Below are 25,537 nucleotides of genomic sequence, written 5' to 3'. Positions count from 1 at the left end.
CGTATTACAAAGAAGGGTAGTTCGAAAGAAGAAACATTGAGCCTTACCAATACCGAGGGATAAACCAGCATTGTGTTACAGTAGCACTACTTTATCTCAACTCGTCGTCGATCTGGCAGAAAAGACAATAGACCCAGCATCATGTCACCAACATACAAAAGGGTTCGGGACTACCGTTATAGATAGGAGGCTGGTTTACAAAATAAAGGCTTAAAGACAGGGTTCTTAACGTGGAAAACTGTTAAAACATAGAGCGTTGTCTTTTGCTACGTTAATTAAATTAGGAAGCATGAAATTATGTGGGATTGTCAACTGATCTTCTGCATTTGTATCATTCTGTGCCCTAAGGGGAATGGTTTTTTATAAGACCTATACAACCTTTCTTCTACATTCCTGTTTACATGGTATAGAATGGTCAAAAGTTAACCCAAATAAATTACTAAAAATTATCGAAGGCAATTCTCTGTTTTTTAGGCTTTATGACTAATTGAGCTGAATTTTTTCGCTTCTTAAAGTAGTCAGCTTTTTCTTTTTACTACTAAAGGCGCTTAATCTAATCCGAGCAGTTAAGACCTTCGCTCCTGGGTTTGTTGCTGAATAGTTTCCACATTTTGGACATTCATTTTTATGGAGCAGTTTGTGGAAGTCTTTCAAACTCATAGCTTTTATGTATTGGTCAGAAAGCCCTGTGCATTGTTCATAGATCGGATTAACGGAGATGCTACCTTTAAATATGGTGAGCTAGATGATATCGCACGCTGTGCATGTCCTCTACAATTATATAGCCTTATTTGGTTGCCTTATTTTGAATGCAGTCATTTTGCCCATGTTAAGACATGCAACGTACTGGGGCATTCTTGTGTCGTTGGTTGATAGCTACACTTTGATGATCCCTATTCGATTTTCGGAATAAGTTTCTTACGTAGCGTAATTCTTTTCCCTTCCTCACCAAATACAGATGCAGGATCTAGGTGCGACTTGGCTGAACTTTGCTTTTACTGCTACCGGCAACTACGTTGCCCCTATTGAGTTAAAATATGTAATCTGAGGTTTTTGTTCTAGCGAATCTTACAAGTATAGCAGTAAAATCGACAATTTACCCTGTTTTTACGTTTCGAATTTTGATTTACTCCGTTGTTTTTAACCAAATGTTGCGCAGATTTTGCTTGTAGTATTTGTTTGATATCTTGACTATTTTCATGACTCGTTGATTTTAATTGGGTATTATCCTGACGATACTACAAACGACTTATTCGTTTGCTTTCCTTAAGTTGCGATGCTCTTTCCAAAGGTTAGTAACGACTACTAGTAAAATTCTCGCCACTGCGAAGTATAATAGGCTCATTTATTGATCATTCATTTGTTTTTTCCCTTAGAACCAATCCATTCCATTTTAAGCTGTTCATCATTTAATGACTGGTTTAATTATGGTTTAACATAAGGTTTTGTGTTAAGAAAATTCGTAATTTTTTATGCGTGCCTATGGCCGCCATTAAAAATTTCATCTGACTTTTGGTGAAATAAGTCGAGTTCAGTAAATATTTAGTTACTAAACCGACTGTTCTTCAGGCTATTCACAAACTCATTTAGTTATGTGTACTTTTTGTCTAGCATTCCACCAGTTTCATAATAAAATTATTCCACTAGCATTTGACTACTCAGTTTTTTATTTCATTGTTCTTGATTTTATTCCAATGTAGTTTTATTAATGGACTAATGATAAGCGCACAAATATCGCATCGTAGCTCTTGCCCGGATTTTCCTATTGGTTTTCCATGTGTTAGCAATTTTTGTGTCCGGGAAATTGATCTTACTACCTGATGTACTCCTTCCTCCATATTAGTCTCAGTCCATAAAAGGTTTTAATATGTAATACTCCGCTTTTTGTGCTTGCTTTCCATTGTCTTGCTCAACACTTGCCTGATTGTTAAATATCCCTTTCCTACCCTGCCCTGGAGTGTTGTTAGTTGCCTTCCCATTACCGCACGAGAAGTGTTTCATTTTTGTCGCTTTCCTTACTCTCAGTTTGCTTCCCAAATGGTGCATTTGTAACCCACTTTAGTGCTTTCGTTGCGTTTAAAATGTACTTTGCCCCATGGTATTTCATGTTTTTGCAATCGCTGTTCCCACTTCAGCTACGAACATAGCAGCTCTTTCCGATGCCGTCAATCTTGGTGTTGTTGAGGGCGTTCTCGGGAAGTTTCAGTGTATTGCCAGTAAGTCAGGTCCTTCTAAATCGCGCTTCCTTGTTTTTATTGAATGGTTCAGTAATTCATTTGTAAGAATAATTGCTTCTCTTTGGAGCGAGCGCTTTATGTGATCGTGTTTGCCCTACCACTGGGTCCTCCTAGATGCCATTCGGAAATGATGCAACTACTTTCACTGTTTCATCGAATTCCTGCAATTTCAAACATCGCTAGCTCATTGTTTATGCTGCTTTTTTCAGTCAGGTTATTTAATTCAACTGAGCTGGATTGCTAATTTCCTTCCACCTTGATGCAAAAGCAAGACAATGTTTGTGTTCTGCCATAATGTTTAATTACTGTCCTTGGTGCATTGAATCCGTACGTAGTACTGTGCTCCATTATATGACCTACATAAATGGCCTGTAAAGTAAGTCACGCTTTTCGTGGAGCTACTTTCGGTTGGATAGGTCTTCTGGGGTTCTGTTTCGTGTGATGCTATAAAGCGTGGATTTTTTTCCAATTTGTATTCATTTATGTCCCTGTGATAATATTTGGTGTTATTACGACTCTCATCGAATTTCTAGCATTATTATTGCCTGTCATATCAAATGGTGAAGTCCATGCGCACATAAATAACAAGTACTTTGATCTTGGTATGCTTAACCACAGTATCGCGAATTCGTGTTTTCACTTTTTGCGCCTTACTTTTCTTACAAGCAAAGTTGCGTGCTTTGTGTTTTCTTCCTCGATCAGATAGTAACTGGCATTTGCTCCTTATAAGTGAAAGCGAATTTGTGTGCTCTCTCCATGATGGAATTGAGGTCAGGCGAATATCGAAAATCGCAATTCTCCCCATTTCACCCTCGCCTCTACCAAAAACATTTCAACTCAACGTGAGTCTCGTTCGCATTTCAGGTGTTCACATGGTTTTGTTATGAAGGTTTTGTTTTGACATTGTGAGTTTTTAATTTTTGCGATCAAGCTCTGTAGCTGACTGGTAATGTAATTTACCTGGTTCTTTGAACTACCCGCACTTAAGTCCATTGCTTTGTTGCATTCTATGTAGAAGACCTCACGAAGTGGCAAGGAGTCGATTTTGACACACGAGCAACCGTCAGCCCAAAAGCAGCCGGCAATCGTGCAAGCAGTTCAAAACACCATCAAAGCGGCATCTGATATTGTAAATTTTAAACAGGTCAGCTTTTTTCCACCTGTTGCTCCTCAAATCGCTTTTCTTTACACAAAGTTGACATATACTTTCACACCTGGATAGATCTCAGGCTTCTGACTCTTGTTCTGCTTACGAATCTTTCCATTTTTTAACCGATGCTTTAGGATTCGAAGTTGTAAGTCGCTGGCCTACTTAGATCGTTCATTTGGATAGCGTGAAAGATTATGTCTACGTTTGGTTAGTTTCGTCGCATCAGCTAATTTAAAAAGCTAATAAGCTCAAGAACAAAAGGATTCTTTTACGGTTTTGACTGAGTGGATATAGTGCTGACGTACTGCATCTCACACATGGATTTATTTGGCGGGCTTTTAGAAATCAAAAGGAACCAGTCGCTTTGAAATGCGCATTCTAGAGGTCAGTGAGTATTTTACATTCCTTTAGTCTGCAAGCAACGTGTATTTACGTAATTTTTTTCTGTCCACGTTCTTACTGTTTGGATTTGCCTTTACAAAATCCCAAGTAGTTGTTGTCTTAATAAAGCGTGCATTGGTGAGTAGAACACGTTGGGAAATCCCAGTATTGACTCTCTGTAGGAGTTGGAAAAGCTTTTCGAAGGCGAGTCAGACCAGTTTTACTTTGCAAGGTGCGGTGGTGATTTGACGCTTTGGACGCAGCGACGAGAATGTCGACGTCTGCGGGGTGAACTGTGTTACTGGGGTGATTTGAAGGTATGCCCTCGCACCTGTTGGTCACCCATTTGGTGTCGTTACGACAAGTCTTTCGTGTGGAATCACCGTATTCTTCAAGATTTGGTGGCTCCTGCTCTCCAGTACCTCCATGTGGAGGAGGGGCTGCCCAAACTCGTCACTGCATCGCGATCACCCTCCCCTGTCGAAGAGAGTGAGAGGATGGAGGCGGGAATGGAGATGGATGAAACAAGGCAGCAGGTTGCTGCGGAGGCAGGTCAGCCCACTCGACTGACTGAGTGCCTGTGCGCTCTCGAGTCCATGCTCCCACCGATTATCAGCGGTTTCGTGAAGCAGCACAAACTAGCCCTCCATATGTGGGATGTGGATGGTCGCATTAGTCCAACTACACCAGATCCCGTCACCCTGACTATTATCTCTCGGAGGAGCCAATTCAGAGCTGGTGGGAGCGCATTCATATTTTGCCTTAGCCTCAGCAACACAACCTTCCTGATTTTACTCATTGATTATTATTTCTTCTAGGCTGTAGGTATCGACGAAGGGGCATTGATGAAAGGGGATATGTGGCGAATTATGTCGAAACGGAACAGGTGTTCTCTCTATTGTTGTGATAAACTCTGAACCATTTTCCCTATGCTAGCGTTCACTGTGTTTCTTAACATTCTCTGCAAGTAACCTATTCTCTCCTGTGTATCTATGTCAGTTTGAAGCACTACTGTCTTATTGAGTTTTTGAATGTCAGCTAAATTTAAGCAGCTGTTTACCTAACTGGTTACCCGTTCACACTTTGTTTTAAAAGCCAACCTTGCTCAAATTGTTGCAAAACCGGCATTACTGTCGCACACTTTTCTCTAATTGTGTTTACAGGTGCTGGAGGTGCCCAGCGAGGTGAGCGTGCACGTCCTCTCCTTCCTGCAGATTCGCGGCTCCGTGCCGGTCTTCTGGACCCAGACGGGCATCAAATACAAGCCCCCGATCCAACTACACAAAAGTACGCTCCTTTCTCACCTTTTACGGACTCTATTGCCTCACGGGTGGCATTTCGTGTACCCCAATCTCCCAAATGCTTTTTTGTCTTAGATCCATATTTCACATTAATTTAGTAGTTTCCTAGTTTAATAATGCGTTTTGACGAAATTTACCGCTTTCAATAGCTTTGATTATGTATCACACTCAATAATATCGCATGTATTCTAAAATTCTGTTGGCTTTATGCAGCTTTAGCCAAGTTTGACGAAGTGTCATGGCTATTATTAAGTGGTTTGAAGTCGAAAACAAATGTCGCAACTCTTGTTTAATTTTTTTACCAAACGCTAACTTCATATTTGTCCGGCTGACATCAACAGTCTTGTTTTAACGTCTTGACTGGTTAAAACTGTGCTTTTATTACTTTTAGGCTATTAGAGGATCTGTCGTCCAATGTAGGGGACGTGTTTTGTAGAAATAAGTTAACATAATCAAGTACCTAGCAATCGGATTAAGTGTATCGAAAGACGTAAGTCAATTAAGCACGCTTGTTATATCCACGTAGGTCTATCGGAGAATCGGGAGGCCTTTCGCTTGCACATTGAGCGTCCACTGCGGAAGTTCGACCGGTTGGTTGTAGTGAATTTGGCTGAGACAGTACCAGGTCGCCAGGAGAGTAAAATCACCGAGGCATTTGTGCGACAGCTCCTGCTTTTCAACAATCCTAAGGTCACATACGTCGGCTTTGATTTTCACGAATATTGGTGAGCTACTTGCATGTCTCGTACTCATGTTCGTAGCGCTGCTTTACCTGATATTCTAAAGTCTCCGCGTTAATGCACGACTTTATTTCATGCTACAGAGCTAAAGACGAATTTTTTTCTTCCCTATAAGTTCACTCATTTACAATCGGTACTTTTATTAAAGTACTACCCTCGTGATTTCCATGTGTTCTTTACTCTTAGTGCTCCATGTTTGTTGCCGCAGGGTTTGGCCTCAAATTTTTGCCTCATGGGCATTGGGTTGTGTTGATGAATGTCGTATGAATAGTGCAAAACACCATGAAAGTTTTTTATCGAAATAACTGCTGTACATTCCGCAACATTTGATACGTCTTTTGGACTTTTGCGGTCAATTTCGGGGATACATTTCAGGATACATTTGGCCTTTTTTATGTTGCCAACGCGTGTCCACAATTTTGAGAAGAAACCAAGGCGACCATAATCTCTGCAGATCGAATGGGTCTTTCTTGATATTACTTGTCATAAGTAATCAATCCGTTATGATTGTCTGATTTGAATATTTGCTCGCAGCAAAAATCTTCGCTTTGGAAACGTTTCCGTTCTTTTGGAGGGTATCAAGGACATCATCCGTGATATGCAATATTATTGGTACGTTGTACGTCAGTGCGTGTCATTCGTTTCGTAGCCCCGAAATTTTTTTGCGCTTACGCCATTCTTTCTTGATAGGCTACACAGGAACAATCTCATGTGCAAACAGGAGAGTGTTTTTCGAGTAAACTGTATCGACTGCCTGGATAGGACAAACCTCGTGCAAAGTGTGTTTGCAACCTCTGTGATAGAAATACAAGTAAAGCCCTTGTTTGGTGCTGCCTTATAATGTTCGCTCAAATCAACAGCAGATTTTACTTGTTACAATATGGCGCGCAAGTTAGATCAGGAATATAGACACATTTGCTTGTTATAGGTCGCCGCCCCTTCTAGCTCCTTAGCCGCAGTATAAAGTGTTAGGCACTAAGGCACATTCACCCAATTTTTTGCATGGTTTGTTATGCTTATATTAGCAAATCCATGCACCATGGTTTGTCGGTGCTACTGGAAGTACATTCCCGTTCTACGATGCAAATGCCCAGATCCTATCGAACTCCCCAACTGATAGTCGATAGATTAGGCCTCAGTGCTGATGCCTTTATTGATATCAATCCATGTGAGTAGGCTGCAATGGGCGCGTTGTGGGCACATGTGCCTACGAGTTTGCAGGCAGAAATTGCCCGCTTCGGAACCTTGGTTACTCGGTCATTGAGTGGCTTCGGACTTGGAGCGATTACTAGCGTACTTAATCGACGCGCGATCTTAGCCAAGCAGGGGAGGCTGAGCAAGAGGGTTATTTTTAGGATGCTTGGAAGCTAGCCACGAAAATAGAAACTTCTAGAAATTTGAGCAGGAGTATTTTTCTCAATCTGCAGGCTTTCCAAGCAGAGTGTTCCACCGACCTTGTGTTTGACCGCCACTTTATTCCTGGTCATAACAATTCATCTTTCTCATATTGTTTGATGACCACTGGTACTCCATATCTTCCCTTGCTTAATGTTCTTAGAGTTTGTAGTATCCATTTAGGTGTGTTTGGTGCCGACTGCGTTCTCTGTCATCGACTTTTATTTATATCTGTTCCTTGTAGCGTCCACACTTACATCGCTTTTAGATAATCCCTTAGATTGCAGTGCTTGCTTGGGATAGATTATCGAAAACTAGGTTATTAACACACAGGTTATTATTGGCGTGCGGTGTCATGCAGGTTGCGCCAGTTAATTCAGATATCTTGAGTTTTTTAAGGATGCTTGTATGCCACTGAATCCTTATTCATGTTGCTGGTACTATCCAAAGGTTATGATGTTAAGTTGATTAGCCCACGCATTGTGATTAAGTGCTGGATTCAGAGAGTTTATCAATAGCTAACTACTATTAACACTCGCACGTGAAGCCGACGTCTTGTTGACCCTAGTTGCGCAGGCTGGGTCGCCTACCACCGGAGGTGGATCTGCCAGTGGAGTTTTCGCGATCAGTGCAATCGATATGGGCGGATAACGGCGACGCCCTCTCTCGCCACTATACCGGCACCGCCGCCATGAAGGTCAGTTCCACATCTATTGACCCTGTTTTTACGTACGCCTGCTTCAGAGAATGCACCAGCATTGGTGTTTTTGGTTGTTCCACTTCAGGGCGACTATACGCGGACTGGCTTCCGAACAGTAAATGGCTTGATGAAAGACGGCGTTTCATCGATGAGCAGGTGGGGTGTAACACTTACATTTTTCGAGACCGTAAAGTCTTGTCACCAGTATGACCCTCACAAAGATAGAGTTGAATATTCTCACGAGTTTGTGCAATTTGTTGAACCTTACCGCGAAAACAAAGTCAAAAGTGTGGTATTTTGGAAGGGTGGCGAAGTTGGGAAGCTTTTTGTGGAAATCTCGGAGTGTTCAACAGTTGTGCTATTATGCTGTTAGTGCATGTGTAGTCAATTTATGAAGTTTACCGTTGTAATTATTTTTCTGTTGAATTTTTTAAATTCTAGCAGGATGCCTCGATCAAATTTAAAAGTGGAACTCATGAGGATTTGGCTCTTTTCCACCGCATAATTTCACGTCTACATGACGTATGCATGCATACTCTGGTCAAAGTACACGGTGAAGCAACAAGGGATCCAAACTTATCTTTTTTACAGCTCTAGTTGGATGTGTCTTGCGTGCCATTTCGCCATAATAAGCCAATTTAGGCCTTTGCAGCTTTCAATTTTAAATTCAGCGCTTGAATATTCTAACGTTCTAAATCCTTCTGATAGTTGTGCACTGTAGTCTCTGGTAACTAGCCATCTATTTTTAAATTACTTGGGAGTATGATTTCGAGATTTTAAACCTGTACGGTGCATCCCGGTTATTCTTAATTAAATTGAAATCTTGTTGTGAGTAATATGTGTATGCCTATCACGATCTTTCAGCTAGAGTGAGTAAATGGACATGCGTAAACATTGGTTATTTAGCCTTTTATGTACTTAAGTATGTGTGGAGCAGCCCATGTGGATACTTGGTAGCGTATTTTTCTTTGAAGTGTGTAAATCGTCCTGATTTTCGTGCATGTGCAGGCGGTGTTCACTAACAGATAGATTTCACAGGTGCTTTGTACAACTAATACATCACTTTTCGTCGCCTCAACCTCCTCTCACGTGAGGAATTTTGACCAAAGCAGGCAGAGTAGACCCTCTTTTTTTCTAAAAACTGCATGATTAATTTGCCTTACATGTGATCTACTTAATTATTTAGCCGGCAGTTTAAGTGTGCTACTTTTTGTGCCCTCCAATCCTGAGCTGAAGGCGTTAAACTTTTCCTCGCAGGTACTACCAACGCTTCGGTGAGATCAAACGTCAGGCCGCTATTGATTTTCTTCTTGGCCACACGAACAGTCCTGAGCTGCGGTTCCTTCGGAACTGCAGCACTGCAGACGTACCTGTTAAGGAGGTAAACGCCACTTCTCTTGCAGCCTCCACAGGCAACTCTCAGTGTGCACTCTCTAAAGGCTACTTCCACGTTGTTTTCAGTGATTCGGCGATCAAAAATTTTTTTTGCCTCTAAGTGTTTAAATTTCGTTTTTGCTTGGTTTTTTGGCATTTGAACGTTTGATACAACCCTGGTGATGTTATGGATTGAAAGTTCTTAGGCTAGAATTTTAAATAAACTCTTATTATTTCATTTGTTAGTAGACGCGTGATGAGTAAGAGTGCCTGAATTTGTTGTCCTTCTACCAAGAATTGTATGCTCTTTCAGCCTCATTGTACAGCGGCATTGGTGCAATAACTGGTACATATGCCCATAAGGCATTCACTACAAAACTTAGCTCGTCTGAATGGAGAACTCCTTCAGCCTCAGTTTGTGCATGGCTTTGAATGTTTTTATTTAGCATTCGAGCATAGAAGTATCATCCCTTTTGGCTGCGGTGAGATCCTCCTGCCTTCAGGTGGATGAAGACCCATTCTTCGAGTTCGTTGCCTCCAGTACCGTTATGTAAGTGGCCGTCTAGCACGTAGAGCCTACACTAGGATACGCTCTATCCCTATCTCATTTTTCATGACATTTCTACACTTGGAAAAGACAACGCCTTATAATTCCGTGGAAATTTCTAAATTTCTGTGCATTTAGATTCTACAAGTTGGCTTTATGTTCCAGATATTTATCGACCTATTTGTTATTTGCGATTTGACATGGACATTTTTTGGCTTTAAAATACGTCATAGTAATTGAATAACATTTGTTGAAATCAAGTACCAACCGGAAGCATCTCCGACAGAGGAGGTAAAGTACTAGTGCATTTTTTAACACATCTTAACAGGAGAATTTGCTTCTGGGCTCTACTTTGCACCCCTAGATATAGCTTTCACCCCTTAAAATTTTTTTAGACTGCGCTTGAATGGTCTGGATCCATTTTTTTTCTTTAAATTCCCCTCTTTACTGCCCCAGTTGGTTCCATTGTCTAACTTGACAAGATCGGCGCGATTTTTTAATACAATTTTATTTTCCTTTACCTTCAATTTAATTTAAACAACATTGAAACGGTGCTAATATCCAGCTTTCCTTTATTTCACAATGCAATTTATCGGATCAGAGCCTTTATTGGATTTTCTAGCCACTCCACGGAGAGGCGTCGAGTTTGTGTACCCATCTTTGGAGTATGACAGCATACCAGCAATATGCCATATAATTAACAAAATTAATCTTATTTTTGGTCAGTAGTCTTTGAAATAGTTTTTCGGGGAAAGCATATTTTGGTTTAATTTGATAGTGGTTAACTTTCAGTTGTACTTCCCAAAGTATCGTCTTTATCTCCATGTAGCATAACATGGATCACAAATCACTGAATTTTCCCCAAATTTTAGCAGCTCTGTGTATTCTATCACTATTGCAATGCTAGTAACTTCTGTAATTTCTCCTCAGACGCCCAATACCCTAACAGTAATGCTGCAAAAGATGTCGATCGTTGAGTATCACAGACAGGTCGGATTACTATGCTTCCCTTTCAGGCAACTGAGACGCATAGATGTACGAGCCTTCGGGATGCTGACCAGCAAATATCTCCACATTGTCAGGTGAAGCAGTTTGCTGTTCCGTTAGTGAATGTTCCTCGTTTTTGTTAAGTTAGAGCCACTCAATCCAGCATTTTAGACTAATTCTAATGCCATTTCGAGTTACTTTTTCCTAATTGCCTCCAAGTAAGTTGAAAAGACCGTGGGGATTGACCCTCAGATACCAATTATCAATACTGCGCGCAAATGAGGAGTTTTGGGAGTTTTTTAAGAAGTGAAAATCATTTGATCCACATTATTTTTCCCGTATGTGACTACGATCACACAGAGTAAACTGTGCCAAGTGTAAACAAATCCATTCGTTAAAAACTGATGAATCGATCTTTTTGCTTTGAAATCCGAATTTTTGAACTCTCGGAATTCCCAGTCTGCAGGATTTCAACCACTCCTCGCATACTGTGTTTTTCAAACACGGTGAAGTATTCCTGTCAATTTTCCCAAGTCGGACAATACGTGTGTAAAATAGCTTCAGATTCGCGGTTTCGAAGGTGGGCTGTTTAGTAACAGCGTCCACCAATTCCTGCATACAGCTAGCCTTTCCTAACGTTGCTAAAATTCGCTTTTTGATGTGCCCGCCTTGTAGATTCGTTGATGATCCGCTCACTAATCAACAGGCACACCTGCATATTCCCGTTTCTTCGATCACACACATTGCCCTTGGTGAGTGAAAGATTATCTTGTTTACGTAAATACGCTATTTTTCTCCCAGGGATATGAATCCGAAGACCTAACTCGTGTGGCTGCTTCTGCCCTATCATTATTTTCTATTATTTACTTCAATAACCCCCAAGGGAATTATTTTGGCAGATACATTTGCTCATAACTATCAGTGTCACTTTTTCATAGTGTGCTTACATTGAATTAGGATGAGTTCGACTGCTCACGTGGACGCATATTTATTTATGTGCTATAAATATGGTGATGTTCTTGCTTCTAATCGTATTTTCCAGCTGTGTCCTAAAATACGATGTGGTAAGGCCTCTACTTTCAAATGGTTGAGGGAATGGGATAACCATTTTTGTAGACCTTCAAAGTGCCCGTCGGACACAAGCGCCAACTGTATGAGAGACGATAACATGAAAATCGTGTGCATAAAAACGCCCTACGTAATGGTAGTGATGATGCATGGTAATGGGTCAGAAGTGGCACTTTACAGCTTGTTCTTGTGTGTTGATTGATTGACCATGATCTGCTTTCACATACGAATGTTACAAAAGTTTTCATACTGCATTGATTTCTTCACAAATAACCCCAATTCGGTGTATAAACTCGCTTTTTTGTGCTTCGATGTGTCGTTTATGTTGTCACATTGTAGGCACTGAATCCGCTCTCTTTAAGCAGGCTTCTCCTGTCCTGTATATTCACTTCACCACAACGTCTCCGCATTCCAATCAACCGCCCATGGCTTTCTGCAATTATTCTTCCAAAGAAGTATGTCGGCCACCAGAACAATGATGACGGTGTCTATTTTTTGCCCTTACTCCTGTTTACCTGGCATTCTATTTACTTTAACTTTCAATAAAAGTAGTTTAAACATCTTGTGCAAAAATGATATGTTGCACGCCTTTACTTCCGACTTCCTCTTTCACTATTACTTACTGCCTTCATAGTTATGTCATGTCCGGAATAATTTCTCTGAACTTATTTTTAGAATGTTATCTAACCCCTACTGAAAGCACCGCTTGCAATTAGTGTGAATTTTTCGATGCCACAAACTGACGCCACTCTCAAACTGTATCCCATGAAATTGATTACTCTTTTAATCTGGATCACACTATGCATACTTGATACATGATACGCGCTATTGTAGTCGAAAATCATTTTGAGTGATTCAGTTGAACCGTCTAGATGAAATTTATCTCAGGTGCAATTTTCCCAAGTTGGTGCGGAGGTCTGTGTATTTAGCATCACATATTCTCATTTCTGATCAAACTTTTTTGGCAACTGATTTTGTTCGAATGTCAGAGCTAGGAAAAGTGGCCATAAGCGCCACCTGGTGCACTCGTATTTTGATTTACTCATTCTGGCGACTTTACAATCTCAGTAATATCGGTATAGTCTCTGTTCGATTCTTTGCTATAACTTTGCAGGATATGCGTTCAATTGATACGGCATCAGAAATGATCTGATTATAAAGGATCAATTAAAATTTGTCCACCACAACGGTCATAGACGTGTTTCGTGTGCTCCAGGTGGAGTTTCGTTCAAGTGACGACGCCAGTGGGGAGAGTGGGGTGTCGGCTCCCTCCACTGTGCTCAAGCGTCTCCCCCCCCAACAGGGTACTAGCGGTCAATACTGTCTGGCCTTACGTCAGGCTCCCTTCCGCCTCTTCAACAACTATCTGGTCCCCATCTCCAGCGCGGAGGAGGCCACAGATGCCCTCCATGCCGTCGCCGAATCCATCACTGTGCTCCTTCAATCCATCGATCAGTCTACCGGTTGCTTTGCTCTTAACCTTTCCAAAATAGCGTTTGAACGTGTTTCCCACTTAGCTGTTGATACCACACTGTGTATTGATTAGTTTTGCTACCAAATATCCCGCAAAGAAACAAACTGCAAACTCTTGATCCCTATTCCTGAATTCTATTTAATATTTGTTTTCCTTTTAGATCAGTTGGTGCTAGCGGAGACGCGGGCGACGGGCATTTCGGTTATGCAGCGGCGTTTCACGTCATCACTACCCACAGAATTCACGCGGCCACTCGCCCCTGCTGTCTGCAATGCTCTGCAGCAGCATCACGATTGCCTGTATCCCTTTCTTCTCTCCCTGCACCCGCCTCGCCGTCCCCGGCGCTCCCGACGTGTCCCTGTGGATAACCTCAACCACTCGTCCAAGCCGGCTCAGCGCATCTGCAAAAGGAAGAATTCTTTGAAACCTACACCTCCTTTAAATGTCTCTCAAACTGAGGAGATCGGTACCTCAAACGGGACAAGGGTTTTACAAAGCACGGTTAGATTTGTAATTTATTGCTAAGCCACATAATACGGATAATTGGCAATTATTATTTGTTTAAAATATTTTACGTAGCTTTTCATATTGCCATTCTATTTTTCTCGCTTTAGATATCATGATTTTTGTTTACTCATATGCTTCTCGCGATTTCGGCAAATGATAGTATTCATTCTCCTGTTCACAGGGCATAAAAGGGTCCTTTGGACAAATGTTGAAGCAATCTCTGCCGCTTGTGGAAAAAGTTTTTCCCGCTGCCCCTGGTTTCGTCAAGCACAATGAGCAGCCGTCTGCTCACGTGAATGGCTTGAGTGATGTACTAGCTCATGTGATTTTGCCTGCATATACTTTTAAGTTTTTTTTTTCATCGGCAAGTGTCGACCGTTCAGATTTGCCAGCTAGTTCTCCTAGTTAATTCGGCCCAAATTATCGTTTGAGTGAAATTCATTTTAGAAGTTTGGTTTTCAAGTCATTCGTTATGGCTTTGCATCAATTTTAATTACTATGCAATGATCTTTAAACATAATCATACACCGTTTCACCAACGGCAAAAATAATGCCAAGGTTGCACATATGCTCCCATATAAGGGACGTGTCATATTTCGCACACCAGTGTTTTCCATGCTCTTTTTCAAATGATAATTTTGTTTAAGTTACTAATCGTTTTCGGTTTCTCTTGTGAATGACTTTCGTAAGTATAAATACGTACAGATTGCTCCCTTCTCTCCTTCATTTTAGTCGGAGGAATGTATTGAAGCAGCAACAGAAGAGACGGACGAAGAGATGTTGGCGCCGGACAGCTCGGAGGTAATGGAAGGAAAAGAGTCGAGGAGTAAGTGTGGCATCGCAGAACAGGGAGTTGAACCTCCCTTTGGCTCCGACGTAGATGATATGCCCGCGCACATCATAAAACCTAGCCATTGCTCCTCAAGTACGCTGGCTCCTTTTGTCCTTTTTTATTAAGCTTCCATCATTTTCGTCCCATCCCCTTATTCTTGCATCATGTCCCAATGAACTCTATGAGGACGCCCCGGTGCCTCGTACTTCTGCACAACATCATCTAAAAATGTTCCTAAGCTTTAATTTTCTACATTTATGCATATTAATTGACTCTTCCCACTATTTCAAAATCAATGACCGAAGTGTCATGGTTTGAATTTAGAGAGCGGGAGTGTTAGTTAAAAATACATATTGGAACATTTTTAGACATTACCTTTGATGAATTTCCATACATACTCTCTTTTACATTTCGCGGTACATGGTAGTAAGTGCTTTAATGTTCCAGCATTTAAAATAGATTGTATAATCAGCTACCTTTGGTGTTAGAGTTTACAGCCCCTCTGTTCGATGGGATATTTTGCTTTTTTAAGCATAATTCCAAAATAATTACCCCGTTAATGTTTCTTAAAAATGTAGGCTACTGAAATTGCGTTACTCTAAGAGTCCCCCAATCCATGCATGAAGCCTTTTCTATTGAAACATGTGTCGATAGGATCTATCTGGCATCACGTCGCGTGTACTGTTTTTTCGCTATTTTTATCCAGTTTCTGACTTGATGTACGAGTTGGAAGACGCGGCCTCCATTGCAACCGAGGAGGAGGACGAGAGGGTGGAAGGGGAGGACGATGAAAATGAGAAAGTAGGCAAGTTAAGAATTAGTTTAAGCCACTCACGCTCCGTTCCCGCCCATCTGGAAGACGTGGGCTGCGGACAGATGCCTCAACTGACCAACACCACTGTCGTCGCTTCCGTCTGCAGGCCTTCTTCCTCACCCCTGCTCGGAGGTCTGTTCAATCTTCCCCCATTCCTTCCATCTCAAGTCCACGAACAGAGCAGTAATAGACTTAAAACTAATACGGTGAATACCTTTTTAATGATTATAGCAGGCTGAATGAATCTTTTTTAACTTATCATTGTGTTACCTACAGAGACTGTCCCGCCCAGTTTTGACGAGTGAAGACCAATTACTGCTCCCCCGAAGTCATTCATATGACGATCGCAGCGCCCGAACATTCCACGGTCTATCGTGTCCTCGAAAAGGGGTATCCGATCCACAGATAACCTGCTACCGTACATTATATGGACTGGCTGTAGGGCGGAGATCGCCACCTAGATCACTCCGCGTTTCGCAAGGGGAGGTTGATCGCGGCCTGCAGGAGGTGTTGGACAAGCACTTTCAGACCTTTACGATCGCATCAATAGGTAGGCTGCAGGGGTCTGCGAACACGCGGTTCGTGTCTCGACTGCATCAGCGACAAGAGGCGAATGCCCTAGCAGTCAATCAAGAGCGGCATCTCATCTGTTCCCCAGAAGGCATAATACAAACGCAATTTATCGTATTTTGACTCTCCGTCTTTCCACTTTCCCCAATTATTTGTCGGTTCAAGTGTGTGTCTGTGGCATTTATTGTCCTGTGTTCGTCCTCCCCATCGCGCCACTGTTTCTTCCAAGCGTTCGACTGGACTATTTTTTTGGTCTTTTTACCCCCTTTTCCTTTACGCACTTATCAATGATCCGTGGCGTGTTCGGCACACATTGCACTAGAGAACGATGTGAATTGGCCTATGTTATATTTTTTAAGCGGACTTACCGTTTGACCTTTTCATTCGAGCATATTTGCCTCCTTGCGGTCTTTTTCAGTTCTCGTCATTTAATAAAGTCCTGACGATGGTGTTGTAACGGTCACTAAATTTCTACTTTGTGTCCCTTAGGACGATTGACGTGGTGTGAATGGAGACCGTCTGGCCTTATGTCTACTAGAAATAAAGGGCGGAGTTCCTGCACGAAAATCACGATCAATCCTAGACGCCTACATTGGGGATCTCAACCACACGCTTCCAATGGATCTTGATCATTATTAGCGTTGGGATATCGTAATCGTAACCCAAATTTGGCGTCATTTTAAACTTTGGCTTTTGACATTTAACAGGAACTGGTTAAAGGCAAACCTGAAGACAAACGACTGGTAAGGTCACTATTATAAGCATCCTCTCACCAAATATGAGCTGATAGCGGAGCCAAATTATTAAAGGCGTTAAAATCTATCGCCTTTAGTGTTGGATAGGTCGCCGAAACTCAGAAACTTTGAATTAGATATAGTGACTTGTAGGGACTTGGAATTTCATTTCAGTCTCTGGAGGTTGTACTTCCACTCTGCGGCATGGACAACGGGCCATGATAATTGCTGCGATAGTGTGTATATTTGTCCACACTGTTTTGACTTGTTAAAATATCAGTGAAGAGTCGAAATACCGCTGAAGTAACTCATTACCTTATTTGAGTAGACATTAAGCAACGCGGGCGTGCTGGTTGTGCTTCCGTTCTGCAGCATAAAATTCGAGGTATGCTAGTATTGTCTCGGCTCTCCTGTACGTTGCTACTAAATATATTCCTTCATATTACTTCGGTTTATTACGACGTCAGCCAAGGTTCGGGACGCTGCACTAGGAATACTTCTTTTGAAGGCCGCATTGAATTCGAGCTTACAGCAAGGCTAATGTTGACTTTTTGAAGAGAAACGTAGATTTTTCATATGCTTTTGTGTGAAACTATGTGGGAAACAATTATGACATCCAGAAAAGTACAAGAGAACTTTCAACTCAACCACAGTTAGCGCATCTCATGTACTAAACGAAGGATTATAGTGAAGGTAGTATCCAGCCCTCAATTCAATCAAATTAATCACCTCATTTTCAATAAAAGTATTGATGATCTATTGGACTGTGGAATTGAAAATGAATGCAGTGCTCCATATCACCATTAGCAAATGGCATTGTCATAGGTCAAAATACCTTAGACCTTATTGGCTAAACCTTGGGATCCGTAGCTTTTGGTGTGGGAGATGTTTTGCATTGATGCAAATACGTGAAATGGAAAACGAAGCCAATGCAATTGTAATCAATAACGTCGTATGCATTCCTATGCCATTCTAAGACCATTTTTATTTAGACCTATGATTTGCGAAACGTTTCTAGAGAAGAAGCTGCAAGATTGAGACATTTAAAAATTCATGAGGAGCACAAAGGTCATGAGGCTATGCATTTAGAGATCTTTTTAATTCTCGTTTTCTTCACATTTGGTGCCCAATTCGCCCTGATGGCCTGGAAAAAATACCACCCCAAATCTTATCATCTGCTCACACTTCTTGGGATGTGGATTGTCCCCATGTGTTACAGTTCGTATATGCTCTATTTCCGATTCATGACGGTATGGTTGTTTTTTTCACTGGTCACCGGAGTCATGGTTTATTTAAGCTCATGTCCGCACATTTCAACGTCGACGCCTAGGTAATTTGCATCCTCTTTTTTTATTTAATTGAACTCATTCCTGATTTACTCTACTTGACTAATGTTTCAAGGCGCGTATATTGGTGGTTCCTACTTGTTCATAAGATATCTTATGCTGGGTCGGTAGGCGGCTACTTTCTCGTGCTTTTTTCACTGTTCATTCCTAACCTCATCAACCCCGGTTTCGCTATTCCTGTTGGCGGCCTGGTTCTCTTTTATGGCGTTTACTATGGTCTCGTCGCGCGAGACTTTGCTGAAGTGTGTACCGACAAAATGGCTGCCCATATTAGCGTAAGTTCTAACGCAGTGCTGGAAACCCTTATCACAACTTTTTACTCGTTTTTGCTCAGTATTTTACAGCTACTGGCATTCCACTGAGGCGAATTGACCCCGGCGTTTGTGCCCTATGTACGAACGTTATGCTAAATGGCAAGGGTGAGAAAAAGTACCGGCTCAACTGTTCTCACGTGTAAGGCGTTCACCTTGCCTTCATTCTTGTGATACTGTGGGCACACTCGTATATTCTGTTTAGTCAATATTCTAATCTCGGTTACTTCACCTTGGCATCTCTTATTTTGATGCAATTTATTCCTTAAATACGTGATTATCAAAGACTGTTTGAAGATTTACTGCAAACTACACCACAAACAGCACTAAATTCTAAGTGCTTTTATACTTCTTTAAGGAAATCTATGGCGAGCAGAATGTTTAATTTTGTGCTTTACCAATATTATTTTATGGCATTAATTCAGTTGAACTTACTTATAACGCGATAACCCGTGTTCTGTTAATATTTCCTAAATTGAGAGCTCTTTTTAGCTTTCATGAGTTTTGTCTTCGTGGTTGGTGCATTGTGGGAAAGAAGGATACGTGTCCATACTGCAAAGAGAAAGTCAACCTTCACAAGCTTATCAAAAACCCGTATCCTTTTTTTGAGGCTATGCCTAAGTTTTGATCAATTTCTTTATTATTGCCAACTTCCCCTTTCTGTGAATCGGAGTTCCTTCTGTTGATCATTCTTTGCCATAGATTTGGCTGTTTTAAGCACGCGCTAACTCATTCAACCGAATCTAATGGCTTTTTACTACGAGAAACCTCATCGGTTCAATTACTTATTTTATACTGCATTTCATGTCATCTAACGTTCAGTGTATTTTCCAAGATCTTGCTTGTGAATTAGGTCGAATTAACGCCCTATTTTTCCCTCGTTTGATTTGTATACTGACTAGTGTTTAAGCCAGTCGAATTTCGTAGATCTCATGTTGCGTAGCGTACCTCTTGACTCGCGTTGACTGGATTTTTTGGCATTTGTTTTTGGTGTCAACAAGAACCGAGGCTTAGATAACCTTATTGCTATTCCTCTTCAATTTGTCGCTCGTTGGCTGCCAGAGAGCATGCTTGCCCCGTTTACCCCATGCGATCGAGCACGCGCCTCTCACCTGCGCTTTTCTAAGGGTTGCTCAATTTTTAACTCCCTCTCAATGCCTACTGATGGCCTTAGATTAATGTGTCGATTTTCTTATTTGCCTTTCTTACCCTATTTTCTTATTTACTCACTTAGCCAGTAAGTTCGTTGGATGCTTTTCCAACGCTTAGGTTTTATTTTTACCTTGCGTTTCACTAATCAATGGGTAATTCATGAAACTCATGCCCTGCTGTGAAAACCTAAGTACTGCTGATAGACCATAAATTTAATTTATTAGGTTCTAAGCCAAATCAGCCCTTTTGAACCTCCGTAATTGCACCCACCGTTTCAATATAACTGCTGCTTTCTCCACCTGTTATTAGTTCATACAGTTCATTACTCACTGGCACCAAACCCAATCTATTGACCTTAACCTCCCGGTAACAAAAGGTGGGAAAAACCGCATCTTCTCTTCGGCAGTCTCCTGGATGCCATTCGCTACCTTGTCGCCTGGCAGCCATTGATTCTGATGGCAGTGCACGTCATCATTTGGGTCTTAGATTTAAAGTGAAATCACCCCCCATGCTCCTATGCAACTGTGATTATGCTGGTAATACATGAAACTATCATGGATAATGCCCTTATCCCTTGGCGTATGGTCGGCAGCCGCCACAAACTTGCACACACAGTCCCAAAGCAATCAAGAACACCAGTCTTAAACCTACCCCCGAACCCTCTTTCAAATGCTTCAGGAACAACTGGCCACCTTACTCTTGCGAAGCATATTGGCCAGATCGACTAGGCATTGTGAGTACCTATGACCGGAAAAGGCTACTTGTGATGGGTCTCACGCTCGTCTACAGGCTAAGGCGTATCCAACAGCGGTGGTTCCGATGTGAGCGTCTGCGTAAGCCTTCCGCATTAGCACCGTCGCGCACATGCCGTAAGCTGCCTTGCAAACATCCCATTGCCGTTGTGAAACTATATTTCGAGTCGAGGATGCATGATGTTTTATATGTGAAAATTATTGCAAAAGCTAGAATACTCATTTACCTAGTTATTCAAAAAAAAAGAACTCCTGAAACAAGAACTGATGCTACAGGAAAAAAAGTGAGTGCTCAATGGGGTAAAGTGTGATCGCCTATGCAGTCTGCGCTGAGTGTCAAGTTTGAATGATCATCGGAAGGGGCTGCGGAAGGACTCTCGGAGTCAAAGTAGACGTCCTCCGCGTCATGAGCTAGTTCTTCCATTTCATCATCAAGTGCTGAGTCATTGTCGATGGCACTTGAAAGAGCGGTAAATATAAGTATTGGTTGTGGAACAAGGCTCCTTAGTACGCCCCCATTTTCGTCAAGATTTTGGAGGAATTTAGATCACATTAGCAACTTATGTAATTGAGCTATAAACTGTTTCACCGGTTTGACCCATGGTAAGGAATTATTAATAGATAATATACCTTATGGTGCCTTATCTACAAGCAGAAACAATGACAAGTGGTGCCACAATACCCTTGCGTGTCTCAAAAGAGCATCGCAGTGGAAGGTGGATGCATTTTGCGGGATAAATGCAGTCACTCCATGCGTTAGTCAAATCGGTTTTAGTAGCCGTTTTGAGTACTGCAGTAGCAAACTTAATAATCAAAAGGATGGTGAGAACTTACTCATAGTCAAATTCCTTGTCAAGTCCAGCGAGGAAGTGGAAATGCATCAGCTCCCTAAACTCCTGCCGCGACCGCTCCTGCTCCGCGATCACTACGGAGAGATATCAGCTTCAAATGGCTTAACAAACCTCTTCCTTTCTGAGATTTCCGCCGGTCTCGGTTAGATTCAGTGCCTTCTTCAGAGTCATCAGAATCCTCCTATAATGTTACCACTAATCAAACTATGTAACATTTTCCTATAAATCGTAATTTAGCCTAAGTTCAGGTTTTTAATTTGATCTTTTAATATGGCTCTCAGCCCCGATAACCTCAAATTCTACCATTCTTAAAAGCCAGATTATATAAATTTAGCATTTTTAATCACAACAGCCGACTTGAAAGCCTCATTGTCTAAAGGAGTAAACCAAGAACGATAATCTGCGTGATTAACAGAAAGCATTCTGTCTTTGAAAATATTGGAGCTGGTTGAGAAAATAATCTATGCAGTGAACTAGCGCAACACACGGAAGGATAAGGTAATAATGCCTTCGCTGAATGTTGTCACGTTTACCGGAGAAGCAGCTGCAAAACCTAGACCAAACCCTACGCCCAAATACCAGCAAAAAAGGGTTATTCGTGCCTAAGAGAGCAAGACAGGAGAGCGGCTATCTCACCTCGAGGTTTTCAGGTCGAATGTCGAGCCTCTGTTCAGTGTCGAGCAACTGGGAGAGGAGCATACCACTGAAGGACTCGTATTGGTGACCCAAAAGGGCACGCCTATCAGTATTCGTGAGATATCGACCAACCATGTGCTCCCACAATTCCGGCGCGCGCTCACGCATTTGCTCATGCGAGAAGAAGCCCTCTGTCGGGTCCGCCTTCGCCTCCGCCTCCATTCTGCGCAAGGCCTCGAGGAAGAAAAACATCGAAAGATACTTAGGGTGTGAATGACACGGACTTATTGATAGACGGTTTTGGATCACTTAGTCGTCGTTCTAAACCTTTGCGGTGTCATTTTGATCTAGTGTTTTTCACATCAGTTTCATCTTCCTAGATTCCCACATCAAACCCGACATCCAAGAACCTCCTTCATCCCGATTTTTCAATATTTCACATGCTGACCTGACTGTATTACTGATTAGTAGCCTACTGTGCTTCTACATCTTGGTTACGGCCTAGATCAATCAATTTGAGAGCAGAGAACGAGAGGAAAAGGGAAACATAAAGGAATTTGCTTTCGTATTACCTCAAGTTTTACCTTAGGTGGGTGAAGGTCTAATCACATGTTAAGAACAATTGATTCCTAACACCACAGAGGCATAAAATCGACGATCTCCTGGAACTTATGATGTTTACCAACATTCGGGTGAATATGGTGCTTGAGATGTTTCAGGCCAGACCATGAAAGACGCTTCTGCTGTGTGTAAGCGCACTCAAGGCATACCACCAGGCGTCGGTTTTTGACATGCAGTTTTCTCCTTCGCCTATGAGCCTCGCACTCCACCTTCGCGATCTCCGCATCGGCCGAAGTCGAAGAGGGAGAGGAAATTCCGACCACCTCCTTGAGGTAGTACCGCACGGTGTAGTTGTCCCAGAGGTCGCGGAAACACTCGGCATCCTCTGGCCAGCTAAGAAATCTGTAGTGGCGTGCGAGAAACTCGCCGGGATTGCGCTTGAGCAGGTCACCAGCCAGATTGATTTTCTCCTCCACCGTGAGTGATACCTCGTCACGCGTCTGGTGGCGGAAGTGCGGTCCCTCCTGCTCCGCCAGACGCTTAAGCATTGCCCGTTCTATTCCACTCAGATGAGTCATCATCCCTGAAAAAGGCATCATCTAACCACAACCATAACGAACACCTCAGTTCAGGATTTTTATCTTCTCAGGGCTGCAAGACACCTGTCAAGTCACAAATCCACACCGATAAAACACTGCGTCCTGTTAAAGGACGTTGTTTATAAGGACCACTACAGCAAACAGTGCCACACTCTACATGTCGACACAAATCAACCAGAGCACGCATCATCAGAGTTAATATAGCCAGCACACCAACGTAGTATTTGACGGCAAGCAGTTCGTCAAAGGTTTTTGTTAGAGATTGGATGAATAAGAAGCCAGTAAATTTTAACGGGAAAAAGTGCACCGTCAGCCAATCAAACGTACAATAGATAAAGGCAAACCCAGCGTTTGTTCACATCGAGCATAATTTTATTAGGTACCGTAACTGTACATAAAAGAAGAGCTGAGATGTCTACGATGGTTGCACGGATGGTGATATTGTACACTTCTTTTGAAAAGTCTCATCTAAAGTGGAATGTGAAAGCTAATTAGTTATGACACAAATTCATGAATGGCTTGAACAAAAAAGGGACGTAAACGAACCATCTATTTGGTCAACATCATCGGGCTTCTGCTCGACTCCGTCCAGATGGACGAGGGGATCAGAGTCAGCGTTGTCGTCGTGGCCCACCAAGTCCACCAGCATGGGTTTCACACAACGTCTTCCTCTCCCTTCATCCACGGCATCCTCCTCTTCGTCATCATCGCTGTCCACTGCACTGCCCCTTTCGTCGTCTACATCGCCTAGTCCAGCATGAAACATCCATTTTTATGCAAGGCCTCCTCGAGAGTGGTTGAGAGAATATATTTGGTGTCAAGAATATAAAAGCAGCGACGGACTGGCTTTAACAATGGTCATGCACCGTATATTTAATGACAAACACATTTACTATTTAACCACCGTATTTTAAACAAAAACTCAGAGGCAATAATAGGTGGCAGTAACGCCAAGAACTTATCATTGAGTGAGAAATCGGATATAAAATAGATAAGCATACCGCATTTTCGAGTTAGAAGAGACTTGTGATACTTTCGGGAAACATTTTTGGCTTGAAGTGCTGGTAAATACTCCTATTAGTAAAAAAAAAAAAAAAACAATCTCGAAAACGCAACATCGGGACATCAACATGTTCGCTCGACTTACCTTACAACGTGAGGCACGTTTTAAAAAGACACAAAGGGGGTTATTTTTAAAGCATAACGCTGAAACAATCGTAAATTCGAAGTGATGGTAATGAGGATGCAAAGTGCTTCTCATGTCGAACAGATTTTATTTATTAGAAAATAAACTTACATTATAATACTCCACTATAGCGTCCTTTACCAGTTCAAGAAAGCGTGGCATGCCATCACCAGAGACTGAGGAGACACCACAGCTTTTCAAATCGTTGTAAAACTCGTCCAAAACAAGAGCCATGGAGCTGGTAAGACTGGTCATATACTGTGATGAGTCGCAGTCCACAAGAGGCCCGTCCACACTGTCTACTCCGTCCAGTGCAGCGGAACGCTGGGCGTCCAACGCTCTCTGAAAGGCCTCGAAATCTCGCATCCACTCCATTGCGAAATCACACTCAATTATATCCGTCTGAAGCAAAACAGAGCACAAATTACTGAATAAAAATCCAAGTAGAAAACGAAAGTTGCAACTTCCGGTTCTTTAATAAACCATTAAACTCTAAAATAAGTTCCAACATATCCTAACATTACTTGCATCGGAACTTAGCTTATGTGTTCAGGTAACATTTTCCAAAACACTTTTAGATCAATATAGGTGACGAGAACAATGCATTTACATAATATACATCGTTATTACTAAGGGGAATGAGGGTAATTATTATTTGTGATTAGTCATTGTCATCTAGTAACTTACCTTATTAAAAACGCATATGAAGGGTAGTTGCATTCGATACAAGACACTACAGGCGTAGAGCATATTTGACATGAAGGTAACAGGATTATGACTGCGAGGCGTATCCAGTACATAGACCACAAGGGTAGGATACGAAGCTGCCTAAGAATGAGGTCGGAAGAGTTGCAGATAACCTACTAATGCCCCGGTTATTATCATCCCTGAAGCGGACCATGTGAAAACCTCAATCTGACCAGGCGTATCAAAAACCACGTAGCGATAACGACAAGCATTTTTGTTAATAAGATTTAGAACCTGGTCAAAACGTGCAGAGAAGAAATTCAACGATGTCATGATCGCTCCGTTTGGACCAAAACCATATTGTTTCATGACTTCTTTGAACTTCACGGTATCTCTAATATCTAAGACAACGTAGTAGATACGGCTCACACAAGACACAAACCTATATTAGCGTAATAAGGTAGGTGATACACAGCTGGATCCAGATTAACTGTGTATGGTTGGCTGTTTTCGCCCAAGGTAAGATGTTCAACCAGCTTCTTTACAAATGTTGATTTGCCGGACCCCGCCATACCCAGAACGATTATGCATGCAGGTGACTGCGACTCAACATTATTCTCAACGGAAGCCATTTCTAGGGGAAAC

At 42.0% G+C, this 25,537-nt stretch overlaps 3 protein-coding genes across 3 annotated transcripts; 2 read left to right on the top strand and 1 right to left on the bottom strand. All coding sequences in view use genetic code 11, as the record gives it.

Annotated features, from left to right (window-relative positions):
• Positions 1-627: 627 nt before the first annotated feature.
• On the top strand, positions 628-15,582 carry EGR_00732 (Phosphatidylinositide phosphatase SAC2; the record flags this gene model as incomplete). The annotated part of the gene is made up of 22 exons (XM_024489981.1): positions 628-736; positions 2,136-2,216; positions 2,940-3,079; positions 3,253-3,381; positions 3,951-4,506; positions 4,587-4,654; positions 4,932-5,055; positions 5,596-5,794; positions 6,344-6,421; positions 6,500-6,620; positions 7,773-7,901; positions 7,990-8,060; positions 9,162-9,285; positions 9,725-9,828; positions 10,842-10,907; positions 11,488-11,564; positions 12,246-12,428; positions 13,077-13,343; positions 13,515-13,855; positions 14,594-14,786; positions 15,400-15,494; positions 15,553-15,582. The coding sequence occupies 22 exons, from the start codon at positions 628-630 to the stop codon at positions 15,580-15,582; spliced, it is 3,285 nt and encodes a 1,094-aa protein (XP_024355384.1).
• Positions 15,583-17,709: 2,127 nt separating this feature from the next.
• On the top strand, positions 17,710-20,117 carry EGR_00731 (RING finger protein; the record flags this gene model as incomplete). The annotated part of the gene is made up of 6 exons (XM_024489980.1): positions 17,710-17,763; positions 17,804-18,141; positions 18,213-18,432; positions 18,492-18,610; positions 18,961-19,062; positions 19,997-20,117. 6 exons carry the CDS (start codon positions 17,710-17,712, stop codon positions 20,115-20,117), a joined length of 954 nt encoding a protein of 317 aa, XP_024355383.1.
• A 547-nt stretch (positions 20,118-20,664) lies between these two features.
• Positions 20,665-25,524, bottom strand: EGR_00730 (GPN-loop GTPase; the record flags this gene model as incomplete). Its single annotated transcript, XM_024489979.1, has 12 exons — positions 20,665-20,830; positions 21,207-21,297; positions 21,335-21,404; positions 21,860-22,093; positions 22,630-23,019; positions 23,364-23,482; positions 23,566-23,766; positions 24,021-24,093; positions 24,317-24,607; positions 24,893-25,033; positions 25,070-25,293; positions 25,335-25,524. 12 exons carry the CDS (start codon positions 25,522-25,524, stop codon positions 20,665-20,667), a joined length of 2,190 nt encoding a protein of 729 aa, XP_024355382.1.
• Positions 25,525-25,537: the final 13 nt, after the last annotated feature.

The sequence above is a fragment of the Echinococcus granulosus genome, assembly GCF_000524195.1.
Source record: "Echinococcus granulosus chromosome Unknown EG_S00003, whole genome shotgun sequence".
Classification (NCBI taxonomy): domain Eukaryota; kingdom Metazoa; phylum Platyhelminthes; class Cestoda; order Cyclophyllidea; family Taeniidae; genus Echinococcus; species Echinococcus granulosus.
The sequence above is the reverse complement of the archived record's forward strand: the minus strand, read 5'-3'. Positions and strand labels throughout refer to the sequence as shown.